Source organism: Mustelus asterias, chromosome 8 (assembly GCF_964213995.1).
Source record: "Mustelus asterias chromosome 8, sMusAst1.hap1.1, whole genome shotgun sequence".
NCBI lineage: Eukaryota > Metazoa > Chordata > Chondrichthyes > Carcharhiniformes > Triakidae > Mustelus > Mustelus asterias.
The window spans coordinates 74,585,290-74,612,073 of NC_135808.1; the positions used below are offsets into that span (position 1 = coordinate 74,585,290).

The 26,784-nt window shown below is 39.0% G+C and overlaps 1 protein-coding gene across 5 annotated transcripts; it reads right to left on the reverse strand.

The window, feature by feature from the left end:
- On the reverse strand, window positions 1-26,784 carry prpf38b (pre-mRNA processing factor 38B). Of its 5 annotated transcripts, none has more exons than XM_078218208.1 (6): window positions 26,247-26,784; window positions 18,967-19,045; window positions 7,826-7,977; window positions 6,937-6,997; window positions 2,155-2,381; window positions 1-2,061 (listed from the first exon to the last, which is right to left on the reverse strand). In XM_078218208.1, exons 3-6 carry the CDS (start codon window positions 7,885-7,887, stop codon window positions 1,167-1,169), a joined length of 1,245 nt encoding a protein of 414 aa, XP_078074334.1. In that variant the 5' UTR covers window positions 7,888-7,977; window positions 18,967-19,045; window positions 26,247-26,784; the 3' UTR covers window positions 1-1,166. The 5 variants fall into 5 exon arrangements, with proteins under 5 accessions (XP_078074334.1, XP_078074333.1, XP_078074335.1 ...); XM_078218207.1 differs by having other exon boundaries at window positions 18,977-19,045; window positions 26,247-26,742; XM_078218209.1 differs by lacking the exon at window positions 26,247-26,784 and adding an exon at window positions 14,608-14,656 and having other exon boundaries at window positions 18,967-19,004.

Genomic DNA, 26,784 nt, shown 5'->3' on the forward strand with positions numbered 1-26,784 from the left:
AAATCCTGCATTTATTTATGTCACTGATTGATATTCGTACATTGGGTCAATTTAGATACGTTTCCCAAAAAGCTCCAAAATCATAAATTCTCTTCACAAGATCAAGCAAACTTTTACTAATGTTATAATGAAAGCTTTTGGTATACCACAATATGCAGAGCTCTTCCCAAACTCAAATGAATCCTAGGAACCAAAAAGAGACTGGTTCAACCATTAGAAGTCTTTCACAACAAATTCCAAAAAACACTTAAAATGTATCAATGTATTCCTCATGTAACCCAAAATGTAAACTGGCTTTATAAAAATGTATTTTAAGTTCGAAATTACTATATTAAATCCAATAAAACTTAAAAATTGAACTGATCCATGCTGATGGTCAAATGACAGAGCTCAACATGTTCTGAATCATACTAAAAGAAAATAAACATATTAAATTAGTCAAGCTACAAGACAAAAGTGCAAGACCTAAAGTACGCCTGGCAAGGAATTCATTGCATAAGCAAAACACCATAATATTAAGCAGCTGCTTGTATCTTTCTTATCCACACACTGAAATCTAGATCTGCTTTTTAAGTGTTACTGTTTCTATGCAAAATATTTGCACGAATGCCATGGAGAGAAACACCAATTTTAGTGTGTGTCAACTTAATTTCCCCAAGATGCCATCATCCACTATTTTCCTCAAAGATTTGCAAGGTCTCATATTAAATAGGAACTAAAAACCAGTACAATGTTGCTGAATTTAGGAATATCTACTACAGGGCATGTATATGCCAAACATAAATGGTATCAGTATATTAACACATCAGTTTTAAGTACTGGCAGTTTATTGCCCATCATACAAAATGAACCAACATGGCAGTTGTGCCAATGATTAAAACTCTTAGAACATATGTACATAGTATACTTGCAAAAACATTATTTCAAACAAAACAAATCTGTATCAACTACATTGTACAGAATAAAGTTGGTCTTGGATTACAATGGTAAGTTGAACAGCTGGTTACCAAAGGCACTTCCTACAAACAGGAAATATCATCTGCAGGCTACAGGAATTTGAAGACATGTGTTTATCCTAGCCATAGCATAATTCAATTTTTAAAAAAGAAAAATGTTCAAAAGCAAAACGATTTATTCACTGTACAATTAAAGATTTTAGTAATATTTCAGTCATCATCAGTGGTATTGCCTTGCAACAATCCTTCTGCATTGCTTTTGTCATCTCTTTCTGTACTGAGACTTCTGTGGCTTGGTTTGCTTGAATGGTCCTTACCATCACCATGACTTTGTTTGTGAGATCGCTCTTTGCTTCGACTGCGCTTGCGAGCTTTCTCTTTGCTATGACTACGCTGCTTCTTTATCCGTTCACCATCATTCTCATCAGTCCTTTCTCTGCTAATACTTCTTTTGTTTGATTTTTCTTTATGTTCATTTCGGTGTTTAGATTTCTCTTTGCTTTTGCTTCTACTACGTTTGCTGACACGACCCCTGCCAGGACTACTGCTTCTATGTCTTTTCTCTCTGCTCCTGCTTCGACTATGCCTTTTATCTTTTTTTGATTCCTTTTTATCATCTTTATGCCTCTTTTCATCCTTTTCTCTTCTTTCTTCCTTACGTTTTCTGTCTTCTGTCTTTGATTGGCTTCTTTTATCTCGATCTTTAGATCTCGATTCTTTCTCAACATTTCTTTCCCTATCTCTATCACTTACTCTTTCTTTGTCTTTCTCGTAATCTTTTTCTCGCCTTCTGCTTCTTTCATTTTCCTTCTCCCTCTCTTTATCTCTATCCTTTTTATCACTCCTTTTATCTCTGCTTCGACTTCTGTGATGGTCTCTGCTTCTGCTTCGTCTGCGGTCCAAGCCTCTATCTGTGCTTCTAGATTTATGTCTATCCTTCTCACTTCGCTCTCTGTCTTTAATTTGCTCTCGTTCCCTTTTCTGTCGTTCTCTTTCTCTTTCCAATTCCTTGTCAAAACCAAAAGATCCATGGCCTTCTCTATGACGACTTCTGCTTCTAGATCGCCTAGGAGATTTGCGTGGGGTAAGAGATCTTCTTGGTGACCTGAAAGACAAGTCAATAAATTGCCATAAAATTCTAAATGTTTTAAAAATAGCATTTTAAATGTGTGATATTTAAATAATCCAAATGCATTACCTCGAATGTCTGCGCTCTGAAAGACGTTCTGGCTCTTCCATACTATCCTTCCCATCCTTTTTGGCAATTTTCCTTGGTCGAGTTTTGAGATACTGGTCCAAATTCTTTTGAACAGGAACTGGGATCCTTGGGAATAAGGTAGAGAACCATTCCAGTTTAGTAAGGAAAGAACGAATCATTTCTCCTATTGTCATGACACATCCTCCTCCAGCCTTTACATCAAGTTCCTGAAAAACACAATAAGAACATACTATTGGTAAAACAGATTTTTCACTCTTCACATTTGTGTTAGCATGTGAAATATTCACAAACCCCTGCTTTTTAAGAAGAATGTACTACCTTTGATGTAAACTACTCATTTTCACATGCAGTTCTACCTGCAAAATTTTGAAGCCTATCCCAAAATTAATGTTGATGCCTGTAATAAAATGGTTAAAAATTAGACTGTTCCTATTGGAACTTCTGTAATACCACTAACAGCTTATGCAAACTGTTTTGCATGTATCTGCAAAATAATAGGTACCATTTCTCCTAGAACTGACATAATAAAACCCCCTCAATATTTGATCTAAGGCTGAATTTTAATCACCCTGCTTGGAAAAACCTCCCACAACCAATCTCTTCAAAACCAGATAGGCTTTTTAAACAAATTACTTAGTGCACCAGCAGCACAAATTGATTAACATTTATGTAGCTACAAGGATTATAGCTAAATTTGAAAACTGTCGGCAAGCCGTTCAATTTTCTTCTTGTATGTTGTGATCCTCACTTAACATTAAAACAATTTTTGAAGCAATAGCAAACCAACTGCCATGAAGCAGTGAGGTATAATCAATTAACATTCAATATAATATATTTTGAAACTGTATAGTCCACAATGACCATTGTCTTTGGAAAAGGGTCATTACCGCATGATTGCCTCCTTGCCATGCCCTCTCACAGCTCAGGACATGTTAGTCAGCTATTGTCAGTTTCCACCTACAGTGCAAGCACACAGGAAAATCAGATTTTATTAGGCTAGAAAAACAAAAAAGACAGTCTAAACATAAAATAAGCGCTTGCACTCACACACATTAATCAATAGTGTTGCTCAGCTACATTTCCAAATTCACCTGCTGCCAATGAAGATCTAAAGAAGAAAACAGGGCAATTAGCTTAATGCTGGCAGTCTCAGAGCTTTATTAAACTCAGGCTCAAATCTAAAGTTTTGATGGAGACAGATGTAATCACAGGCAGAATGGCAGCTTCGTGTTGTAACAGTGTACTTCAGTGTGCTACTCAAAACATGTCCAATACTACCAACTCACTGTGTATACATGAAATGGAGAGAGAAAATAAAATCAAATTTATCCTCTGAAAAATCATGTTCTTTTGAATGCATTACAAATATTTTTGTTGACACAAGTGGGTACATTTTAAAAGGTCCGTGACAGGGATGGTAATATTACTTAAGTCGATCAAAGATACTGAATTATAGCGGTCAATTGAACTCAACACCCTTTATCACTGCATTTATCTAGGTACACGGAAATAGCATTTATATTCTAAAAATGGGGACTACTCAGCACTTCATCACTAGAAGCTGATCAATAGTTTCTACTATATTATCTCTTTCTTCCTTTTCCCAAGAAAAATGATTTCATACACCCTACAAATTAGCTGGATACATTAGCATGGGTTTAAGTGTGCATTTGTTTTAAGAAATTTACCGTTATAGTTAGAAAAAAATTACAAAAGCAACCAAATCAAGACTTTAAATTAATAACCTTAAGCAGGAATGAAGAATAGCTCTACAAGTAGTTTTCAACATAAAAGTAGGAAATGCTTTAGTTCAGATCTTAAGCAATCTATTTGCTACATGTTAAATGTAGAAACTTGAGATATGTGAATTCAAAGAAAGATCCAGTTTTTTCAGATATTTCATGGAAGACAGAGATTGCACCAGAACCAGATACCATGTTCCATTTATTGCTTCTGCTCATAATAGTCTCTTGCGCTATTTTGTTTCTGTTAGAAAGCTTGCAATTGTTAGGGATGGGAAATAAGTTGAATAGGCCATTGTTGCAAATAGCCACCATTGCCCTCTGATAACCAGTCTAAACTTTATATTAATATACTTTTTCCAGGAGTTGAAACAAAATTGTAATTTTTTCCCTTTAAAAATGCAATCAGTTTCAAAATTAGATGCCAACATACCTCACGAAAACACTCTCGGCATAATGGTAACCTGCACTCAATTTTTTGTAGCCTATCAAGTTAAAAAATGAACTTGTATAAAATGTAAAGCAATTCAAATCTTGGTGCAGCACAAAATAGCACTTTTCCATGAAGTGCAAATAATTTGAATTCACCAAGCCTAAGATTTAGTCTGGCAAAAAGCTATCCAGTAAAATTTTAAATAATAATGCATTCAGTTTCCAGACCAGACTGTGAATCTGCTTTACATTCAGGATTTTCTAAGTATTGTTAAGTTGAAAAATAAATACGACTTGAATAGTTATGGACAAGTTGAAAGTGGTTAACAATCTGGTAGTTGTTGCAAACTCAGGCACAGTTTATAAAGATCTGAGGTTCACTGAATTGCTCACCACCTTTAGTAATGAACTGAATGCATGCATCAAAGGATCACATAGGATCTATGGCACAGAAACAGGCCATTTGGCCCAGCCAGTCCATACCAGTTTTTTATGCTCCATTAAACCCCTTCCCATCTTTTCTCATCCAACTCTACCATTGTAAGCATCTATTTCCTTTTCCCTCATATGCACTCTATCAAAACCTTTCATAATTTTAAAGACATCCATTAAGTCACCCACCCCCTCAATCTTCTTTCTTCAAGAGAGAAGAGACCCAGCCTGTATCTTCTTTTGTCCAAGCATTTCTGGTAATACCTCTTTTGCAGCCTCTCCATATACACCCTTTAATAATATGGTGACCAGATCTGCACACATTACTGTGTGGTCTAATTAAGGTTCTATACAAGTTTAGAATAACATTCACTTCTTTCTAATTTTGATTGTGATGGAGAACCATCCACAAGTTTGTGGATGATACAACCATTTAAGTATGGATCTTAAGAAGAAAATAATAGATTGGAGGAGGATCTTGATACAGTGGGAAATGTGTCTGTTCCTGTCAGATGTCTTTTAACATTGACAAGTGCAGCAAACATGTAGCCAGACTACTTCACAGATATTGGATCTAGTTTTGGTCTGCTCACACAGTACAGACATTGAGACCCTAGAAAAACTTCAGGAAGACTCCTGAACTGATAAACCAAGAGCCATTAAACTGGTTATGGCAGACCAAGAAACTGGTATCTTTTACACTGAAATTTATGCTTTGCTAATGTCATTCAAATAAGGTTTAACTATTTGAAGTAGATGAAGCAGGGATAATTAGGGGACATTAAATTCAAGCTACAAAAATATATAACACTTTTACCTATGTTATTTTTTTTTCACAACCTCAGGACATCTCAATGTGCTTTACCACTAACGAGTACTTCTGGAAGTGTAATTACCATTGAAGAAGAAGAAAATGCGTGAGCCAAACTGTGCACAGTAACTTCCCACTGACATCAATGAGATACATGGGCAAAAAATCTGTTTTGGTGACTTTGAACACGTCACGAGAGAACACCTTTGCTCTTTTCATAGTCACCTCAGAAAGAGAGCTTCAATTTAATGCTTTATTCTAACAGCAGGACGTCCAAATGCAGCACTCTCTTAATATAACATTGAAGTGTCGACCTTGATTATGTGCTTAGGTCTCTAAAGTAGGGCACGAACCCATAACCTTTCACATCAATAGCAAAAATGCTACCATTAAGTCAACATTAATTATGCGACAGTACTTTTCACTATCATATTGTAGTTAAGTTGCTGGCATCTGCTGATGGGCCATATGGTTGACTCTTGCTTCTCGTTCTTATTTAGGTGCAGATTTGTTATATGCATTCTGAAGAGCGCTGGTTGAGCTTCCAAGAATGATAAACATTGCGACATACAAACTGTAGCAGCTTTACCAGTCACTGTGATTGCTTCAAATTAGCTGAATTTTTGAAAATGAACCTCCCAGTTTCTCCCTAAATTAGCCTATGAGTTTGTCTCTATGTGAGCAACTGTTGGGAGTACAAAGAGCTAGAAGTGACAATGTGGTCAAGTTACACCATGCCAGGAAAGGTTCAATTAACCTCTTACCCTGCCCTTTATTTTTGCATGTTTAGTATCTGCACACTCCAAAGGGAACATATCTTGGGTTGGATTTGCGGCAGTGATCATACCCTGGTGAATACGGTACAATATATATTTGTGATATAAAGAACATAAATATAACAGCACCCCAAGATCTCCCTCTAATTCCTGTAAAAAAAAATTAAACTGTACTGTGGCACAGCAGTCTCTATAATATGCATCAGCAGAAGTCAGCCCTAGGTTACCGTGAATTCAAGTCTGCAGGATTCCACGATAGAAGGTCAGTGGTTTAGGAGATTCACTAGCAGCATGGCATTTGATTCTAAATGGGATTAGTCAATTCATCAAAAAATATTTAAGTCACATCACCCAGGACAATATGAACAAAATACAATTTAGTCTGTGCATAATTAGCATGGCAGCGAGAAACCAGATTTAAAATGCTATTCTTCACAGAGAAATACAAATATTTACATCTATAAATTGGAGATTCAATACATAAAGTCTCATCTAAAATTAATTTGAACACCAATTCTTACTCCACTATGCCCAAAGTCAATGAAAACCACAATCCTTGCCAACATACCTCTTCATCATCTAAAAAAGGTTCATACCAATCCCACAAATCAGCTGGGGGCTGTGTGTACCTTTAGAATAAAATAAACATTCAAGATGTTACAAATATACAGAAAACACTGGACAAAGAAATATCACTTATTTGCACGTTAAATCTCTTTTACATTGCAATTTTAATTTCTGCAGATTGGAGCTATATTGTCCTCTCCAATTTGCAGCCTCAGCTGGAGCCATGTCACAATAAACACAATTAGAACTGGCAAATTCATTGTGCATGCATGAGATTGTCAAATTTAGAATATCTAATTTTACCAGAGTGAGGCAGTGGGTGCCCTTCCATTTCCTTATACAGATAATAGTGGGAGAGGGGCACACGTAGTTAGCTGCACTTTTTAAAATGTGAAAACATCTTTAAGAACACTTCTCAAAATCGCATTTCTTTTTGCAAACCGAATGAAAGCATACAAAGTTTCAAATCACTTTACATATCAAGTGTAAAGTCTCTCTTGATTAGACCAGTGCTCAAAGCTAAATGTCAATTGAATTAATCACTACATCAATGGCAATGAATAGCCCAAGTAACAGCTCAGCTAAGAATCAATTTGAAAGAACGTAACTAACTCATTACTTTCAAATTGAAACATCTAGATCCCACCTTCAGGTGAACTGTTACTTCACTAATAAAATGAAGAAACTCCCTCACAACGGAAAATGATTCCTACATTTTAAACAGAAACTTGTCTGAAGCGCCATTCAGCCAACCATGTTATTTAAAATAGCAAACTACCATATTACATTTAGCAGTTAAAATTAACCATCAAGTAGCTGACAAAAGTATCAGGAATGTAACCAAGCTTTAGATATCTGTATTTTAAGGATTGCTTATAAAAAAGACATACCTAATATACATGAAGCCTAAACCCCGGATGTACGGAGAGTCAGTGTGTGTTATTAGGCCCATCACCTGTTTACGAGTTAACTTCAGGGTAAACAGCTTGTACAGTAGACAAAAGGCAGTGGAAACAATGCCTCCCGTTCCAACACCTCGTACCTGAAATAAAAATTCGAAGAGAATTTTGTACAAGTGTTTACACAGAATTTTATTACACTCAATTTTATTTTCTAGAAACAGCATACATGGATCAGAGGCAAGGTGAGAAAGATTGACCCATCAGGGAAGCAACTGAATGGGCTAGGTGGCTATTGGTATCTACAGAGCACAAATATTAAGTAATAATCAGCCCCAGTAAGAGGGTGTCACCATTTTCCCTCAACATTCAATATCATTACAATTGCTGAATCCCCCAACATCAACACTGTCTGGGTTACCACTGGCCAGAAACTTAACTGGACCAGCCACATAAAAATACTACGATTGCAAGAACAGATCAAAGACTGGATATTTGCACTTGGTGACTTACCTTCAGACTTCCCAAAGCCTCCTACCACTTACAAGCATGACTGAGTATAATAGAATATCTTCCACTTGCCTGTTGAGTTAGTATTTGCATATCTAGCAATATTCAAATGCTCATCACCATCCATGGCAAAGCGGCCTACTTAATTAATCCCAAGCCATCTCCTTAAATACTAATTCAGTGCACCACTGACACACCATGGTAGTTGTGCGCCACCTGCAAGGTGCACTCCAACAATTCGCCCAAGGTTTCTTTGAAAGCACTTCCAAAACCCTGCCACCTAAAAGCACCAGGGCAGTGGGCAAATAGGAACTAACATTACCATTTCCAGGTCACAGATCATTTGGACTTGAAAAGATATCACCACCTGTTTATTGACGCTGGATCAAAATCCTGGAACACCCCACTGTTCTATGGGAGTCCCTGCCCAAATGAACAGTGGTTCACGAAGACAATTCAACACCACTTTCTCATGGGCAATTAGTGATGGGTAATAAATGCTGTCCTTGCCAGTGATACTGACACCTTGTGAATAAAACTCTCCTATTGTGATCTGATGAAAGGTCATAATCCTGCACATTAACTGCTTTGTTTCTCCCCCCACAGATGCTGTCTGACCTTAATAGTTCAATCATTCTTTGAAGTAATTCCTTCGTGCAAGTTATCCATTATTTATCTGATTCACTTCAACTCTTTTGTTTGCTATAAAGAATGAAATCTAACAAATCAGGGTATCTACTCTCTACTGAAGGAGTTACAATGATGGGAGCTAGTACAAGCAGTCCAGTTGCCAATTTTGTGATGCGCGGTTTTTCTCCCACTTTGCGCTACTCCTCCACACAGCATTACAATGGGAAAATCAAAACCATGCCAAAAGGAACAGAAAGTGTGGCATGTCTAGCTTCAAGTCACTTTGGGAAAGGAAGTGGTTGAAAGAAGTCACTGAAATATTTCTACTGACTCCAAACACATTGAGACTACTTTGCTTGAATACAACATTTGCGCGCTTTGGATGCAAGTCGATGATTTAAAATATTTACCAGCAATCAATATTTCCTCGGTTAATCATTCTTTGCTTCACTTCACTCTTCTTGTTAATTACTTCCTCTAATGAGTTATCTTACACTGAGTGAATTGGAAGGAACCAGTCAAGTACTCTGCAAATTAGCAGCAGCTTGTCAGATATAAAAAATACCAAGAGAGGATACCTCTAAAAGTTTTTGTAACTTAAGCAAAGGATGGCAAAATAAAGCAGATGCTTAAGCAATTGTGTTCCCTTCCTTGCTAACTCTTTCATTTGATATTCTGATAGCACATTGTGCAGATGCAAGTTGTTCCAAAGAGCAATTATGTGAATTCTGAAAGCATGGTAAATATCATTGCTGGCAGTTTTAATACCTTGAAGAATAACAGATGAAAGGAACTTTACATGTAGGTAGGAATGATATTACAGTTAGTCAGTCCAAGTCAAAAGAAAAACAAATTAATTTTTGTATATATGTAGTTCATAAACTATACATTCATGAGAACCCTTTTTTTAAAGTTTAATTTATTAAAGAAAATTTTCACAATTACAGACAACTAAAGGACATTGCTGTGGAGAAGGCAAACTTTTCAGATGGTATAAGCAGCATTTAATATCAGATTGGGCTAAGAAAGACAGCTGGAAAGCACCTAAACTAACTGAAACAACTGTATTAAAGACCTCTATCAAATCTAGTTATACAAGACACCAGAGTACAGCTATTGGCAGTTCCAAGATCTAATTTAGATCAAACTGAAGGAAATAGTGGGAAGCAGGAAGGTTAAACAGCAGATATGAAGGTTGGAATTTTCCAGTTGTTCCTGTTGGTGAGATCTTCCAGTCCTGCTGATGGCAAATCGCTGCTGCGGGTTTCCCTGCAGTGGGAGGTGCATACAATGGGAAACCCCAGTTGACAGTGGCGGGACCAGGAGATCCTGCCGCTGGCCAATGGCAGGCCACCTCCTCCACAGTGAAACACACCGTTGGTGGACAGAAAACTTCACCCATAATATTTTATTTGGGTGAACAGGCATGAAGCCAATGCCAGCGGAATAAATGCATCTATAAGCAACATTGCCAAACAAAAAAATGCATGCAAGAACGGAACCAGGCAGCTTTCACATCATCAACAATACTGCAAATATACATAAATTAGCTGAAATTCAATTAAATAGCTACGGAGAATTCAAAAAGGAGCAATAATTTCGCTGTATGTGGTCCCACGTTGATCCATAATCAACAACAACAGATTCAAAGTATTGACTTTAAGGACAAGCAAGATGAACTTGGGAGTAAATTAGAAGGGCTAAAGAGGAGCAAAAACAGAGACTCTAATGTACTTGTGCACAATTCTTTGAAGATGGCAGGACAGGTTAACAATGCAGTTAATAAAGCATATGGTATTCTGGGCTTTTATAAATAGACAGAGTACAAGAGCCAGATGGTTATGTTAAATGTATATAAACACTAGTGCCCAACTCCAGATACCTTAGCTTAGGTTACACGTGAAGAATTTGGAGTGTACAAAAGCGATTTACCAGAATTGTTCCAGTGATGAGGGATTAGTATTATGCAGAAACTGGGGTTGATGTCCTAAGAACAGAGAAGACCAAGGGGAGATTTAAAATCATGAAGGGTTTAGATAAGAGTAAGTAGAGAAACAGTTTCCTGTGGTTGTAAGATCAATAATCATTGATCACAGATTTGACTGGCAAAAGAACATGAAGAAAACCCCTTTTATGCAACAATAATAAGTAATAAGGATTTGTAATGCATTGTCTGTTAGAGTGATCAATGCAGATTCGATAGTAGCCTTCAAAATGGAATTGAAGGAGAAAACATTGCAAGGACATTGGATAATCCTAACTAGATTGCGCTTTGAAAATGCTAGTGCAGACTCGAGGGGCCAAACTGAACTCATTCTGTGCTGTACTATTCTATGACCCTGCAAGGGATTTCAGGTACCCAACAAAAAAGAAAGGCAAGAAGGCTAGCGAGAAACAAGACAGAAATATTTATTTCCTACAGCACAACAGCAACTTCACTTCAAAATTACTTTGCTGGCTGTAAAGAGATTTGGGGTGCCCTGTGGTGATTAGAAGCACTATATAGATATACGTCTTTTTAAAAACTCAGCAATATTCAGGAGATAATTTGCTGGACTAGGTCGCTAGTAGTGGCCGTAGGTGCAGCCACATATGGAATACAGTGTGCAGTGTTAGTACCAAATGTTAATATACTGCCTCCAGACAGGGCAATTTTCATGAGACATAAATATCAGTTTGGAGAAGTTATGATTCGTGTTTTTTTAATAATGTAAATAAATCTCACCTAGTTGAATAGATTAGAGAAGGATAAAATTGCAGTACTAGGACAATTGTAAAATAGACAAAGAATTTGGCTACATTCAGGAAAGCTTTCCTTTATATGCAGTCATTGACCCTAGATTGCTGAAATTTGCGACAAACTTGGAATTCTTTAAGCCTAATCATTCAGTTTTGACCCAGTTGTAGTGGTCCCAACCTCAATCAGATGTTTGAGGTTTTAGGCCCCAATCCAGAGACTTTCAGCATGCAACCTAGAACAACACTACAGGTAGTGCTACATGTTGGACGTGCTGTCTGTGGAATTGAACACTAAAGCTGGAGTACAAGGGTCTGGTATACACAGGATTAATGAGGAACTGAGTACAGTACCGCCCACAGTGATGTAAGAAAGCAAATGACCCAGAAACAGGGGTCAGTGTGGTGTTGAGCAGAGACAATCTAGACCTCAGCATGGAGACAACTTCTAGCTTGTACCCTTTACTGTGCGTGTGTAAATAGATTACGTAGTTAATTAAAGGCTTATAGCTAATCTACAGAAAGCTACAGACTTATTTAAGACAGACCATTCTGTAACCCCAATACCTGCCTAACATGGCGGCAACAATGGGATCAAAATCAAGGACCTCTCTAAAATGCTGAGACAAACTGAAACACCAGAAGATTAATAACTGCAACATGCCTTTCTGACCTGAAAGAAGCTCCCAGAAAAATTGGGAGGGCACAACAGAAATTTTTTTCCAGAAAACACTCCAGAGAAAGGTCTGGAAGTTGAAGGCAGAGATGTTTTCTGCAGCAGAAGATCCATTGAATCTCCTTTAGAAGTCTAGCCTCAGATTGCAAAGTTGACAAAGCCTGCAAGGGTGAGCTAAATCTTTTAAAATTCCAGGCTGCAGCAAGTTTTGAGAACCCTTTAAGTAATTCAGTTTCAGAAACAGCACGTGAAAGAAATCTGTCGTTAAAACTAAGCCCAAATTGGAGTCTCAATGTATGGCCTCTGAGCTCATCGGGGAAAAAAAGAGAGGGGAAATAATCAATTAATTAAACATTTCAGGAACACCATGATTGTCCAGCTCAGTTAAAATCAAGCACAAGTTAAAATTCAACACTACTTTACTCAGCAAAAATAAGCCACTGAACAAAAGAAGTCGGCAGGATGCTAATCCAAGCAACCACTGATTTTTTTTAAATTCAGAAGGCTCACTATCGCCAAATTGTAGTGCTCACCAAAATCAGAGTGTGCAATAATTCCCTTTGCCTCAGGGAACAGTGTCGTTACCTTGAAATCCAGAAAAGGCTCCAGAGAAAGTTTAAAAACTGAAGGCAGAACATGAAATCACCTTCCAGCACAATTCTCCAATTTAAAAAAGCACAAGTGACCCAGACGTCTTGTTTTGTAGCTTTCCTGCAGTTAGAAAGTTGAGTAAAAGACAGTGCAACAAGAGCCCGCCAAGACCTGACAATCGTGGAAAGAAAAACTGAAATAAATCAGTTACTGCACAGCCATTTTAAAGCTGCAAACGCAATTGCATTTAAAACTGCAACTGCAAAAAAATTAAATGATCGTGGATTTAGTCAAACTTAATGAATCAGTTTGGATTCGGCTCTGGAGCGAGTCCAATGAAAAATTGGGTGTCCTGGAGAAGAAATGTTTTAATTATTGGAGTGCATCAGATCCAAACAGAAAACCTAAAGTAGTCCAGATACCTTTTATACTTATTAGGTGAACTTGGTGATGAAGTAATCTTAATGCAGTGCATTGCCCTCAACCACGTTCAATGAAATATTAAATGCCGTTGATGAATATTTTAATCTTCAAGTGCGAGGAGTCTGCACAGCTGAAAAAGAGAGACAGAAAACTCCCTGCAAAGCAGTAAAAGGGGTGAAAATTATAGCTGAATAAATTCCATGAGAGCACCAGAGAGGTAAGGAACTGTCCAGAAGCCCCAAGTGCATGTCTTCTTGAAGGCCCTGGCATGTGTCCTGAACTGTACCAACAGATGGCAGTGAATGATAAAGACCATCACACATTACAAGGATCCATCGTGTCAGAGTTTGTTCCTCTGGAAAATTACAAAGTGAAACAAAATGAATTTAATGCCACTCTGAAAGACTGAAGAACCTGTTGGCAGAGAAGACTCAGGAATGTTCAATATTCTGGGAAAAAGCCAAGAGTGCAAAAAAACTGCAGCACTGAAAAAAAGTTGCACATTTGGAAGAAATCTTGGGAAAACATTACATTTCCAAAGAAATATATGAAGAAATAAAAATCAAGAACCTAGAACAGCAGGTGAAGGTAGAAGTTGTCACAAAAGAGCGCGACATTTCTGAACAATTGGCAGGAGTGCACTTGCAGAATGCGAGCTTGAAGGATAGCACAGAGGAACTATACTCTGCCAAGGGAAAATCAGTGTAGAAACTTTGACACATTCAAGAGGAGTTTAAGAAAAAATGAGAACTAATGAGAACACTAGAGTGTCACTCACAGGAAATAGAATACTTGAAAAGCGTAAATGATGAATTTGTACAGCCAAATTCAACATAGATCTTTAATTAAAACTTGAGGAACATCAAGCATCAGATATTTCTAGTAAACATCATGAAAAATACATAGAACAGGAGAAGAAATTGCTGCAGAATCAGAAGAGATGCTTGAACGCCGAATTAATAACCAAAACTTATTAGCCGATCCAACCTAAATAACATGATTGAGGAAATGTGTAGTATGGAAGAGTAAATCCAGACTTTGAAAGCAGATGAGAAGAATGCTGAAAAACACACCGAGGATCTAACAAATGTACTGAAACAGCAATCAGTGGCCAGGCAAGAAACATTCCAAACTGAATGCCCAGGTGAAGCTATCATGCTTATAAGAGAGTTCTGCGGATAACAGAGACGACAACAACTCAACTTACCAGAGTAGCTGCTGAGACGAATGAAAAGATTTGTAAGCTCGAAAAACAACTGGAAAAGAAGAAAGTAATCAGAAATTTGGCTAAAATTGTGAAAAGGGCGGGAATGAAGGTTCCACTGTTGAAAATTGAACGTACATATTCATTGAGAAATCCCACGTGACAAAAGATGAGAAAGAAGCAATGTGCATCCACCCTGCAAGTAACAAGTTAAAGTAGCAGCAACCACTGATCAATGCAACAGCTGAACCAACCAAGTGCAGTTCAACACAAAGGAATGGAAGAAAAACGCATATCCAGATGCCAGCTTGACCTCCAAGCCAACAGGAAGATCAACAGAGCCTACCTCTCCCCCAACAGAGCCGCAAATCCACTGTTACCTGCCAAATCTACAGTCAACTTTACTAGAACTCCACATCTGAATCCCTCTAATCACGATTCTTCCCCGCCGCAGTACCAAAGCAGTTCTCATCAGTCATAAATGGCAACTTACATGACTGTGACAAAGGTAAACTACCCCTCCTTTCCCTTCTCTACTTATCTGCAACCTTCGACACAACTGACCACACCACTCACTCCCCATGCCTCTCCACCGTCAGCCGGCTGTGGCTGTGGAGAGAAACAGTTAATATTTCAAGTCGAGATGACCTTTCATCAGGTCACCTTGACTTGAAAAGTTAAACTTGGTTTCTGTCTACAGATGCTACCTGACCTGCTCAGCATTTCCAGCATTTTTTGTTTTTATCTCAGAAATTCCAGCTTTTGTAATACTAACCTATGGTGGTTCCTGGCTAAGCAATGCCTTGGTTTTAAAATCACCAGTGTTCCTCTAAATCTGGCCTCATGTACATCCTTGATTTTAAACTGCTCCACCACTGTGTGGCCATGCCTTTAACTAGTAAGTTTCCAAGCTCTGAAATCTCCTCTTTCTTAAGTGCGCTTATGAAAATCTAACTCTGACTTTGTTCATTTGTACTAACAACGCTTTACGTAGCTCAGATACATTTTGCTCAAGTAAGTGCTCTTTAATTACAAATTGCTGCTGCTGTTGTAATAGAAATAAATTGTGTGCTCCCTTAGCAAACCTTTCCTCATGGTAGATTTATTGGACATCAAACACAACTATACATTCAACTACTATTTTACATATGTACCCAACACATGCAAATTTCTAGCAGCATTGATGTTAATTAGCAGTGTGCCACCTTAGAAGGATAGGGACATGTGGTGTAAAATAGAATATATGTATATACCCCTTTAAGGATAGAGCATGTAATTGCTCTACATTCCTAAAACAATGAGTTCAACTAATGGTCAGGCACAAAAGCTGACTGACAAGTCAATTAAGAACTCACAGATACTTTGAAGCTTCTGTCCGTGATGAGAAAATTTTTAAAACTGGATTCCATAATAAGAGTAGATTGCAGATTACTAGAACGAAGGGACACAGTTTAAAAACAAGGGGTGTTTCACTTAAGATGGAGATGAGATTGTTAGCCCCCCTCAGAAGATCGTGAATCTTCAGAACTCTCTTCCCCCGAGGGCAGTGGAAGCAGAGGTAAATTGAGGTTAATCAGGGATAGGTGGAATGTGGAGTTGAGGCCACAATCACATCAGCCATGATCTTATTGAATGGCAGAGCAGGTTTGAGCGCCGCATTCCTAATTTGTATGTTAAAGGAAGACGTGCACATTTCATTATTATTTAGAAGTTAAACTTCCCTACATCCATATGTGGAAGGAGCTGTTCTATTATTTTGTTTTAACTTCTCCATGGTCAGCTATAAATCTTGCAAGTGCAAATCAAGGGGAGGCGTCAAACAAAGCAGGAATGATCATATCAGGTGTGTTAAAATGGAACTGCTACAGACAAGTCACACAATCGTCAGAACTATGCTACACAAAATTGTTACTGAAATGTGTGCCAGTACAAGGTGAGCTATATTATCCATCACCCAGTAATTATGGTAATTTACCAAAATTCTCTGGACTCTGGTGGTCCCCACGGATTGGAAAACCGCAAATGTGATGCCACATTTTGATATTTAAAAAAGGAGGTAGACAAAAGGTGGGTAACTATAGACCAGTTAGCTTAACTTCTGTAGTAGGGAAAATGTTTGAATCTATCAATCAACAAGGAAGAAATAGCGAGACATCTGGATATTAATCGCCCCATTGGGAAGATGCAGAATGGGTTCATGAAGGGCAGATTATGTTTGACTAATTTGGTGGAATTCTTCGAGGACATTACGTGCGCAGTGGACAATGGGAAATCTGTGGATGTGGTGTATCTGGATTTCTAGAAGACATTTGACAAGGTGTCGCACCAAAGGCTGCTGTATAAGATAAGTTGCACGTATTATCTAATGTATTAATGTATTAGCATGGAGGATTAGCATAGAGGATTGGTTAACTAACAGAAAGCAAAGAGTGGGGGTAAATGGGTGTTTTTCTGGTTGGTGATCAGTGACTAGTGGTGTGCCGCAGGGATCAGTGTTGGGACTGCAATCGTTTACAATTTAAATAGATGATTTGGAGTTGGGACCGAGTGTCGTATGTCAAAATTCGCAGATGATATTAAGATGAGTGGCAGAGCAAAGTGTGCGGAGGACACTGAAAGTTTGCAAAGGGATATAGATAGTCTAAGTGAGTGGGTAAGAGTCTGGCAGATGGGAATACAATGCTGGTAAATGTGAGGTCATCCATTTTGGTAGGAATAACAGCAAAATGGACTATTTAAATGGTAAAAAATTGCTGCATGCTGCTGAGCAGAGGGACCTGGGTGTCCTTGTGCATGAATCACAATAAGTTAGCTTGCAGGTGCAGCAGGTAATTAAAAAGGCAAATGAAATTTTGTTCTTCATTGTTGGAGGGATGGAGTTTAAAAATAGGGAGGTTATGTTGCGGCTGTAGAAGGTGCTGGTGAGGCCACACCTGGAATACTGTGTACAGTTTTGGTGTCCTTACTTGAGAAAGGATATGGTGGCACTGGAGGGGCTGCGGAGGAGATTCACTAGGATGATTCCGGAGTTGAGAGGGTTGGCTTATGAGGAGAGACTGAGTAGACTGGGACTATACTCACTGGAATTCACAAGAATGAGGGGAGATCTTATAGAAACATGTAAGATTATGAAGGGAATAGCTAAGATAGAAGCAGGGAGGTTGTTTCCACTGGCAGAGGAAACAAGAACTAGGGGGCATGACCTCAAAATAAGGGGGAGCAGATTTAGGACCGAGTTGAGGAGGAACTTCTTTACCCAAAGGGTTGTGAATCTATGGAATTCCCTGCCCATTGAAGCAGTTGAGGCTACCTCATTGAATGTTTTTAAGGCAAGGATAGATAAATTTTTGAACAGTAAAGGAATTAAGGGTTATGATGAGCGGGTGGGTAAGTGGAGCTGAGTCCACAAAAAGATCAGCCATGATCTCATTGGATGGTGGAGCAGGTTCGAGGGGCCAGATAGCCTACTCCTGTTCCTAGTTCTTCTGTAATTTGGTATGGTTAATCAGATTTCTATTTTTTTGACTCATTAGCAAGTTAATCACATTGTGGTAGGCAATTCAAATAAACTTTCACTTCAGTTGTTTCCCCCTGGTCAATGAACACTGTCTTGCAAGGGAGGGCAATAGAGGTAATGTAACAAGGGATGGAGAAAGGAGAATCTTAAAATCATAGCTTGAAGCAAGTGACAATTTTACCATATGTGGAAAGGGATATACTGGGCGATTGAGACGACATTCTGAGATTCAGTCACAAGATCTCTGCCTCTGAAATCAAAAAATCAAACTGCACCATCCTCGGGGCATGCACAAATCTCAAAAATGTTCATCTCATTCAGGTTGCACTGAATGTGAACCAGCTCAAAATGGTGACACCTTGCAAAGCATTGAAGACATTAGACTATTTTAAAAACAGAGCTGGCAGCAACTAGATTAGGCTGAAATGCAATCATTTAGAAATCATCACTAACGTTGCCACTAAAAGGTGGGTTAGGGCGAACCAATAAGCAACCAAGTCAGTAAACAGGTAAGCATAATGCCAAAAGCAAAATACCACAGGGATAGCAGAAATAAAAGCAGAAAATGCTGGAAATACTCAGCAATTCAGGCAGCATCTGTGGAGAAAAGCAAAGTTAGCTTTTCAGATTAATGACCTTTTATTAGATCGGGAAAGGCCCTATCTTTGCACTTGCTTCTTACATGTTACATCTCAAATATTTTCCTGTTCTAATAAAAGGTCACTGACCTAAAATGCTAACACTGTTTCTCTCCCTACAGATACTACCTGATGCACTGAGTGTTTCCAAACAGATAAATATTTATAGTTTTGAGAGAGAGATTTTTTTAAAAATAAAGCACGTACTTCTACTTACCCCTCCGCACATGCCTGTCTGGCCTGCAGTCTTCCTGCTCCCCTTTTCCCATGGTTCAATATGAGTAACCTGCAATTTACAAAATAAATCATTAGAAGATTTAGCTACTTCAGTATAAAGTAAAATAACCTACCTTTGCAACCAAAGCAAATATGTTTATACTGGTTAGGTATATGCAAGCAAACTCTAGTTCATCTTTATTGGCTAGTAGTAGAACAAGACACAGTGGAATACATCACAAGACAAAAAGTTGCCACATGTAAAATTCAACATGTCAAATTCATTTAAAGCAAATCACCTTTTGTACATTGGAGACATGCACAAAAATTCAAAGTCCAAAGTCATAAATGTAATCACTGCATATTATGTTTTGATTCTTCGTTGCATGGCTCTTCCATGTTTACTCAAATTAATTTGTCAAAGAACTGGGAGTATTTGAAGTTACCCTCAAAGAGCGCATCCCACTCCTTGCAGCAAGTGCTGGATTTTGGTTTACTAACCATTTAGAAAATCAAATGATCAAGCAAGCTCAACGTGGTTTTAAGAAAGAGAAATCGTGTCTGAAAAATGTATTTACTTTTTTAGTCTATGGAGCAATTAAGATCAAATCTGGCTTAAAATTTTAAGCATATACTGATAAAATTTGTCATTGTTTGGATACCAAGAGGTTATTACTTTCTCAGTCCAGTCTTTTTATAGCTGCAAAATTTAAAGATAATGGTTTCTTCCTCAAATGGTATTAAAATGCCAGCTTCATGTTCCTTCATAACATTTTTTAACAACTACATTTTAAAACTCTTAATAGATGAACTAACAGCAAAAATCAATCTCATTTGACTTGGTGTCCATTTTTGATTAAACCTCTATCAAGCAGCTCTACAATTACTTTTACAAATTAAAGGCAAAACAAAAAGAAATTAAACCAGACAGACCACCCTGTATCGCATAGGCACTGGAAATGACAATGGCAAAACCAGTCCTGTTGACCCCGCAAAGTCTTCCTTGCTAAAATCTGGGAGTTTGTGCCAAAATTGGAAGAGATATCTCACAGACTAATCAAGCAACAGTCTGACATAGCCATACTCACAGTCAATCATATCTTACAGATAATGTCCCAGGCACCAGCATCACCATTCCTGGGTATGTCCTGTCCTACCGGCAGGTCAGACCCAGCAGAGGTAGAGACATAGTGGCATACAGTCGGGAGGGAATTGCCCTGCGAATCTTCAACCCCATGAAGTCTCAAGATACCAGGTCAAACAAGGAAACCTCCTTCTGATTACCATGTACCATTCCCCCTTCAGCTGATGAGTCGGCATTCCTCCACGTTCAACACCACTTACAGGAAGCACTGAGGGCAGCAAGGGCACAGAATGTATTCTGGGTGGGGGGCGTTAATGTCCACCACCAAGAGTGGTTCAGTAGCACCATCACAGGCTGAGTTGGCCAGGTCCTAAAGGACATAGCTGCTAAACTGGGACTGTGACAAATGGTAAGAGAATCAATAAGAGGGAAAAACATATTTGACCTCAACCTCGTCAATCTGCCTGCTTAGAGGCATCTGTCCATGGCAGTACCAGTAGGAGTGACCACCGCACAGTCCTGGTGGAGACAAAGTCCTGTCTTTACATTGAGGATGCCCTCCGTCGTGTTCTGTGGCACTACCACTGTGCTGAATGGGAGTCATAGAGGTTTACAGCATGGAAACAGCTCTTCGGCCCAATTTGTCCATGCTGCCCTTTTTTTAAAAACCCCTAAGCTAGTCCCAATTGCCCGCATTTGGCCCATATCCCTCTATACCCATCTTACCCATGTAACTGTCTAAATGCTTTTTAAAAGACAAAATTGTACCTGCCTCTACTATTACCTCTGGCAGTTTGTTCCAGACACTCACCACCCTGCGTATGAAAAAATTGCCCCTCAGAATCCTTTTGTATCTCTCTCCTTAAACCTATGCCCCCTCGTTTTAGACTCCCCTATCCTTGGGAAAAGATATTGACTATCTAGCTGATTAATGCCCCTCATTATTTTATAGACCTCTATAAGATCACCCCTCAGCCTCCTATGTTCCAGAGAAAAAAGTCCCAATCTATCTGGCCTCTCCTTATAACTCAAACCATCAAGTCCCAATAGCATCCTAGTAAATATTTTCTGCACTCTTTCTAGTTTAATAATATCCTTTCTATAATAGGGTGACCAGAACTGAAAACAGTATTCTGAATGTGGCCGTACCAATGTCTTGTACAACTTCAACAAGCCGTCCCAACTCCTGTATTCAATGTTCTGACCAATGAAACCAAGCATGCTGAATGCCTTCATCACTCTGTCCACCTGTGACTCCACTTTCAAGGAGCAATGAACCTGTACCCCTAGATCTCTTTGTTCTGTAACTCTCCCCGACGCTCTACCATTAACTGAATAAGTCTTGTCCTGGTTCAATCTACCAAAATGCATCACCTCCCATTTAACTGAATTAAACTCCATCTGCCATTCGTCAGCCCACTGGTCCAATTGATCAAGATCCCATTGCAATCCAAGATAACCTTCTTCACTGTCCACTATGCCACCAATCTTGGTGACGTCTGCAAACTTACTAACCATGCCAACTATATCGAACAAATCTAGCAACTCAAGACTGGGCATCCAGGAGGCACTGTGGGCCATCAGCAGCAGCAGAATTGTACTCAGCCAAAATCTGTAATCTCATGGCCCAGCATTTCCCCAACTTTATCACTACCATGAAGCCATTGGATCAACCCTGGTTCAATGATGAGTGCATGCCAGAAGCAACATCAGGCACACCTAGAAATGAGGTGTCAACCTGGTGAAGCTACAATACTGGACAACTTACATGCCAAAAAGCATAAGTGACAGACAGAATTAAGTGATCCCACAGCGAATGGATCAGATTGAAGCTCTGCAGTCCTGCCGCATCCAGCCGTGAATGGTGGTGCACAATTAAACAACTCACTGGAGGAGAAGGTTCTACAAATATCCCCATCCTCAACGATGGTGGATCCCAGCACATCTGTGCAAAAGTAACACTGAATCATTCGCAACAATCTTCAACCAGAAGTGCCGACTGGATAATCTAGCTCAACCTCCTCCGGAGGTCCCCAGCATCACAGATGTCAATCTTCAGCCAATTTGATTCACTCAAGTGACATTAAGAAACAGCTGAAGGCACTGGATACTGCAACGGCTATGGACCCTGGTAATATTCCGGCAATAGTACTGAAAACTTGTGCTCCAGAACTTACTGCATTCCTAGCTAAGCTGTTCCAGTAGAGCTACAACAGTGGTAATGTGGAAAATTGCCCAGTTAAGTCCTGTACACAAAAGACAGGGCAAATCCAATCAAAATGTTAGCCCTGTTCTCTCTCCACAGATGCTGTCAGACCTGCTAAGATTTTTCGGCATTTTCTGTTTTTGTTCCATTTGCCCTAGCTTTGTTCACTCAATCTATCTGAAGTGGTGAATAATGTTGCCAAGAATAGCGGTAAGTGTGAAGATTAGGAACGTTTTAGCATCCAAAGCATGGCCTAAAAGCTGATACGGCAAAAGAGAGTAAACTAGTCAGAAAGATAAAAGCAAACCAAGTATTTTCACAAATATATAAAAAAGGTAGAACTAAAGCCAAAGCCAAGTCAAAGCAAAGCCCTCTTAGGGACAATGACAAGAGAAATTATCATGTGGAAATGAAGAAATGGCAGAACGCTAAATAAATAGTGTCTCTATCTTCACAATACATGATACAAATTACATACCAGAAAAGGAGAGGAACCAAGAAGTTAAAAATAAGGAACTTAATGTAACTAATATCAGTAGAGAAAAACTTAAAGGACAAAAAACCGACAAAACCCCTGGACATAACAGCCTACATCATAGGGTTTTATTTGGTAGCTACAGAGATGATGAATACAATGGTTATGATTTTTCAAAATTCCCTAAATTCTAGAAGAGCCTCAGCAGATTAGAAGTTAGCAATATAACACCTCTATTCAAGAGAGAAAACGGGGAACTACAGATCAGTTAGCCTGACATAGTCATCTTAAGTCTTAACAACTTAAAAAATCATTTGATCAAAGATCAACATGGTTTGATGAAAGCGAAAGGTATTAAACTTTTGAGGATATAGAGTAGATCGGGGGAACTAGTAGACTTTTGATTTCCAAAAGGTATTCAATAGGGTCTCTTACAAAAGGTTAGCATGTATAGAGGATTGGTTAATGGACAGGGAACAAAGTGCAGGATAAACAAATTAGTGGCGTGCAGCAAGGATCGGTGATGGAACCTCAGCTATATACAATCTATATTAATGACTTGAAAAGTCCGAGAGAATGTATCTGTGTTTGCTGATGATACCAAGCTAGGTGGGAATGTAAGCTGTGAGAAGAACACAAAGGGACCACAAAGAGATACAGTCAGCTTAAGTGAGTAGGTAGCAGGATGGCAGATTGCGTATAATATGGGGGAGTGAAATTATTTACTGTGATAAGGATAGAAAGAGTACTTTTTAAAAGGTATACAACTTTTACATGTTGACGGTCAGACAGACTTGAATGTGTTTGTATAAAGAACACCAAGTTAACATGCAAGTAATTAAGGGAAATGGCAGGTTGGCCTTGGTTACAAGGACATTGGAGTACAAGAATAAGGACATCTTGCTACAATTGTATAGGACTTTGGTGTGATCACAACATGAAAATTGTGCAGTTTTGGTCTTCATATTATAAGGATACATTTGCTTTGGAGGCAGTACAGCAAAAGTTCACTTGACTGGTTCCTGGGATGACAGTGTTGTTCTATGATGAGATGTTGAGTAAATTGGGTCTATACTCAAGTTTAGAAGAACGAGAGATGATCGCATTGAAACATTCTGAAAGATTCTGAAGGAGTTTGATAGAGTAGTCCCTGAGATGCATGTGAAATTCAAATTTCTATCAATCTCAAATTGAATTTTGAAACCTGGGATGTTTAGTAGGAGATTTAGACTACACACTATTTGTGCTATGTTAAATGCACTCTGTACCTTAGACAAAAAACTCATCACTTTTATTGTACAAAAAATTATATTGCTGACAAAATATTTGGAAATATTGTACCAACAAAGAGGCATGGCCCAGACCAATTAAATATATCCAAAAAATGAAAATCTATGGATAAACATTCTTCTGATAAGATTAAAGTATCAGAGACTTAAAATAATTTTAGTTTCAGTAACACAAGCATCAGTCTCCAAGGTACTTTTCCCACTTCTCAAATAGCTCAGAGCAGAATATTTTCAAACAAATATGAGTCCACCACTTGAATCACATAGCCCATCTGTAATTAGCGGAGCATTCTTTTTCAGTATGAATCTATAAAGGAAGAAAAAATGTCCCTAGATACAACAGATCAACAAACCACTAAATCTTTCAATATTACATACAAACACTTATAATATAGTATGACTTCTAGTGTCAGCAACTCAAAATAACTGGTCAGCTTCGTACAGAATTCCTCACCAATATTCTGCAAAACAGGTTCAGAATAAACACATGCAATAGCATTTACAACTCTACCAATCTGGCAGTGTAACTTTCCTGTTATCCACACATGGTTAGTACAGGGCAACATCATTAAATGTTTTTCCGCGATATATCCCTAGAAATGCTCTTGCTGGCTATTCCAGTTTGGTATTACCACTTTAAATAAAATGTCACCAAAACAGGATCAGACTTATCTGAGGGTATTGAAGGAAGGGTGGAAATTGTGATGGCAGAGGCCATTCATTAGTTTCCAATCCTCCTTAGAGACAAGGCTGTGCCTGAAGACTGGAGAATTACAAACCTCAAAAAAGGGTGCAAGGATAAATCCAATCAGTGATAATCCAAGATAAAATTATCACTTGGGTAAATTTGGATCAAGAAAAGCTAGCACAATTTGCTAAGGGCAAGTCATGCATCATAACTTGGGCGGCACGGTAGCACAGTGGTTAGCACTGCTGCTTCACAGCTCCAGGGTCCTGGGTTCGATTCCCGGCTCGGGTCACTGTCTGTGTGGAGTTTGCACATTCTCCTCGTGTCTGCGTGGGTTTCCTCCCACAGTCCAAAGATGTGCAGGTTAGGTTGATTGGCCAGGTTAAAAATTGCCCCTTAGAGTCCTGAGATGCGTAGGTTAGCGGGATTAGCGGGTAAATATGTGGGGGTAGGGCCTGAGTGGGATTGTGGTCGGTGCAGACTCGATGGGCCGAATGGCCTCCTTCTGCACTGTAGGGTTTCTATGATTTCTATGAACTTCAAGAGGACATCAGCTGGTGGAATGGGGGGCACTTGGCAGATAAAATTTAATTCAGAAAAGTTTGCAGTGATTAATCTTGGGAGGAAGAACAAGGAGGAGCAATATAAAATAAAGGGTGTAATTCTAAAGGGGGTGCAGGAGCCAAAGGACCTTGAGGAACATGGGAATATATGTTTGATGCAGTTAAGGCGGCAGTTACGGCATGATGAAAAAAAGGTTTACTATCGCATAAAGGCAGGATGTGGGACTAATCATGTTACTCTTGCAGTACAAACGTGACTGGCCAAATGGCCTTCTTCAATGCTGTAACCATTCAAAACTCTATGGATTCACATATAAAATTAGTCCCACCAATTACACCTCCCACCAGCAATGGCATCTCGACCAATTGGGGAGAGGGGAGAAAGAGAATTTAATTATTGTGTGGTGCTTAATTTGGACTAGCAGATTCTCATACTAGCAGGACTTATACTGGGAAAGTGCACAGCCTTGTACACCTTAAGATTGAAAGACTAAATAATTCTACCCAAAATAAAAATAATTATTCCCTTGTACATTTAAAGATCTGTACAGTTTCGCCAGATTTCTCCAAAAAAAAATCATCTGGCACTACCATACCGCTCTTCAGAATTTCACCCGCCTTGGCAGCAGGAAAAACCGGTAAGAGAAACTCAGAACCCATCCAGCTGACCGCGAGTCATTCTCAAAGAGGTTTTCGAAAAATAGAAGCGTTTAAACCAATATTTTTTATATACATGAGAGAGAGAGAGCGTTTGCCCATTCGGCGGCGACTGTGTCGAGCAAGTAAAAAAAAGCACTTCCTTATTTTTTTTCTAGATATTCTGCCCTTGTCCAAATGTCCCTACCCATCGTGACCGTGTGGAGAAACCAAACATGGCGCCGCCGTCGGAGCCCAATTCACCAGCACAAACGAAACGGCTGAGGAGGCCGAGGCCTAAAAGAAAATCCGAAGTGGCCTTCTTCTTACCTTGAAGTAGATCTCATCCACCACCTCGTGGTAGGTTTTCAGTTCATAGAGCTGCACTTTGAAGTAGGGCGAGGAGAGAATATTGGTCAGGATGAGCGGGTTAAGGTTCATGGTCTTTTCGTTCCCCCACAGCGGCAATACGTTGCCCTGTTTGATGGAGGAAGCCGGCTTCACACTTCCCCCCGCTTGCTGCTGCTGTTGCTGGTGGTTTCCAATGGCCGTTTTGTTAGCCATCTCGCTGCTTGCTCACTCCCGCTCACAGGAGAAAAGGTCTCCACATCAATGCGCGCCGGTCGGTGAAACGAAGTACCGTTTTTACACAACCGTTAACGGTTTTCAAAACACAGATAACCTACCACCCGAGCGGTTTAGTCACAGAATTTCAAACGCCTCTTTAATATATATATTTTTTAAAAAATATTTCCAAGCACACACACGTACTCTCCTCAACAAATTAAAAAAAACACAAAATGGCGCCCGCTACCTCTTTCCGGTCAACGGAAGTGCGGTGACGTCACTTGACAGACAGTGCCAGGGG

Bases quoted from the DNA above. Each gene is read 5' to 3' on its own strand.
- prpf38b (XM_078218207.1), bottom strand. From the start codon at position 26,480: ATGGCTAACAAAACGGCCATTGGAAACCACCAGCAACAGCAGCAGCAA. The intron at 19,046-26,246 runs GTAAGAAGAAGG...TGTAAATTGCAG, and splicing joins TGGATGAGATCTACTTCAAG to GTTACTCATATTGAACCATG. The intron at 2,062-2,154 runs GTAATGCATTTG...CTTGTCTTTCAG, and splicing joins TCAGAGCGCAGACATTCGAG to GTCACCAAGAAGATCTCTTA.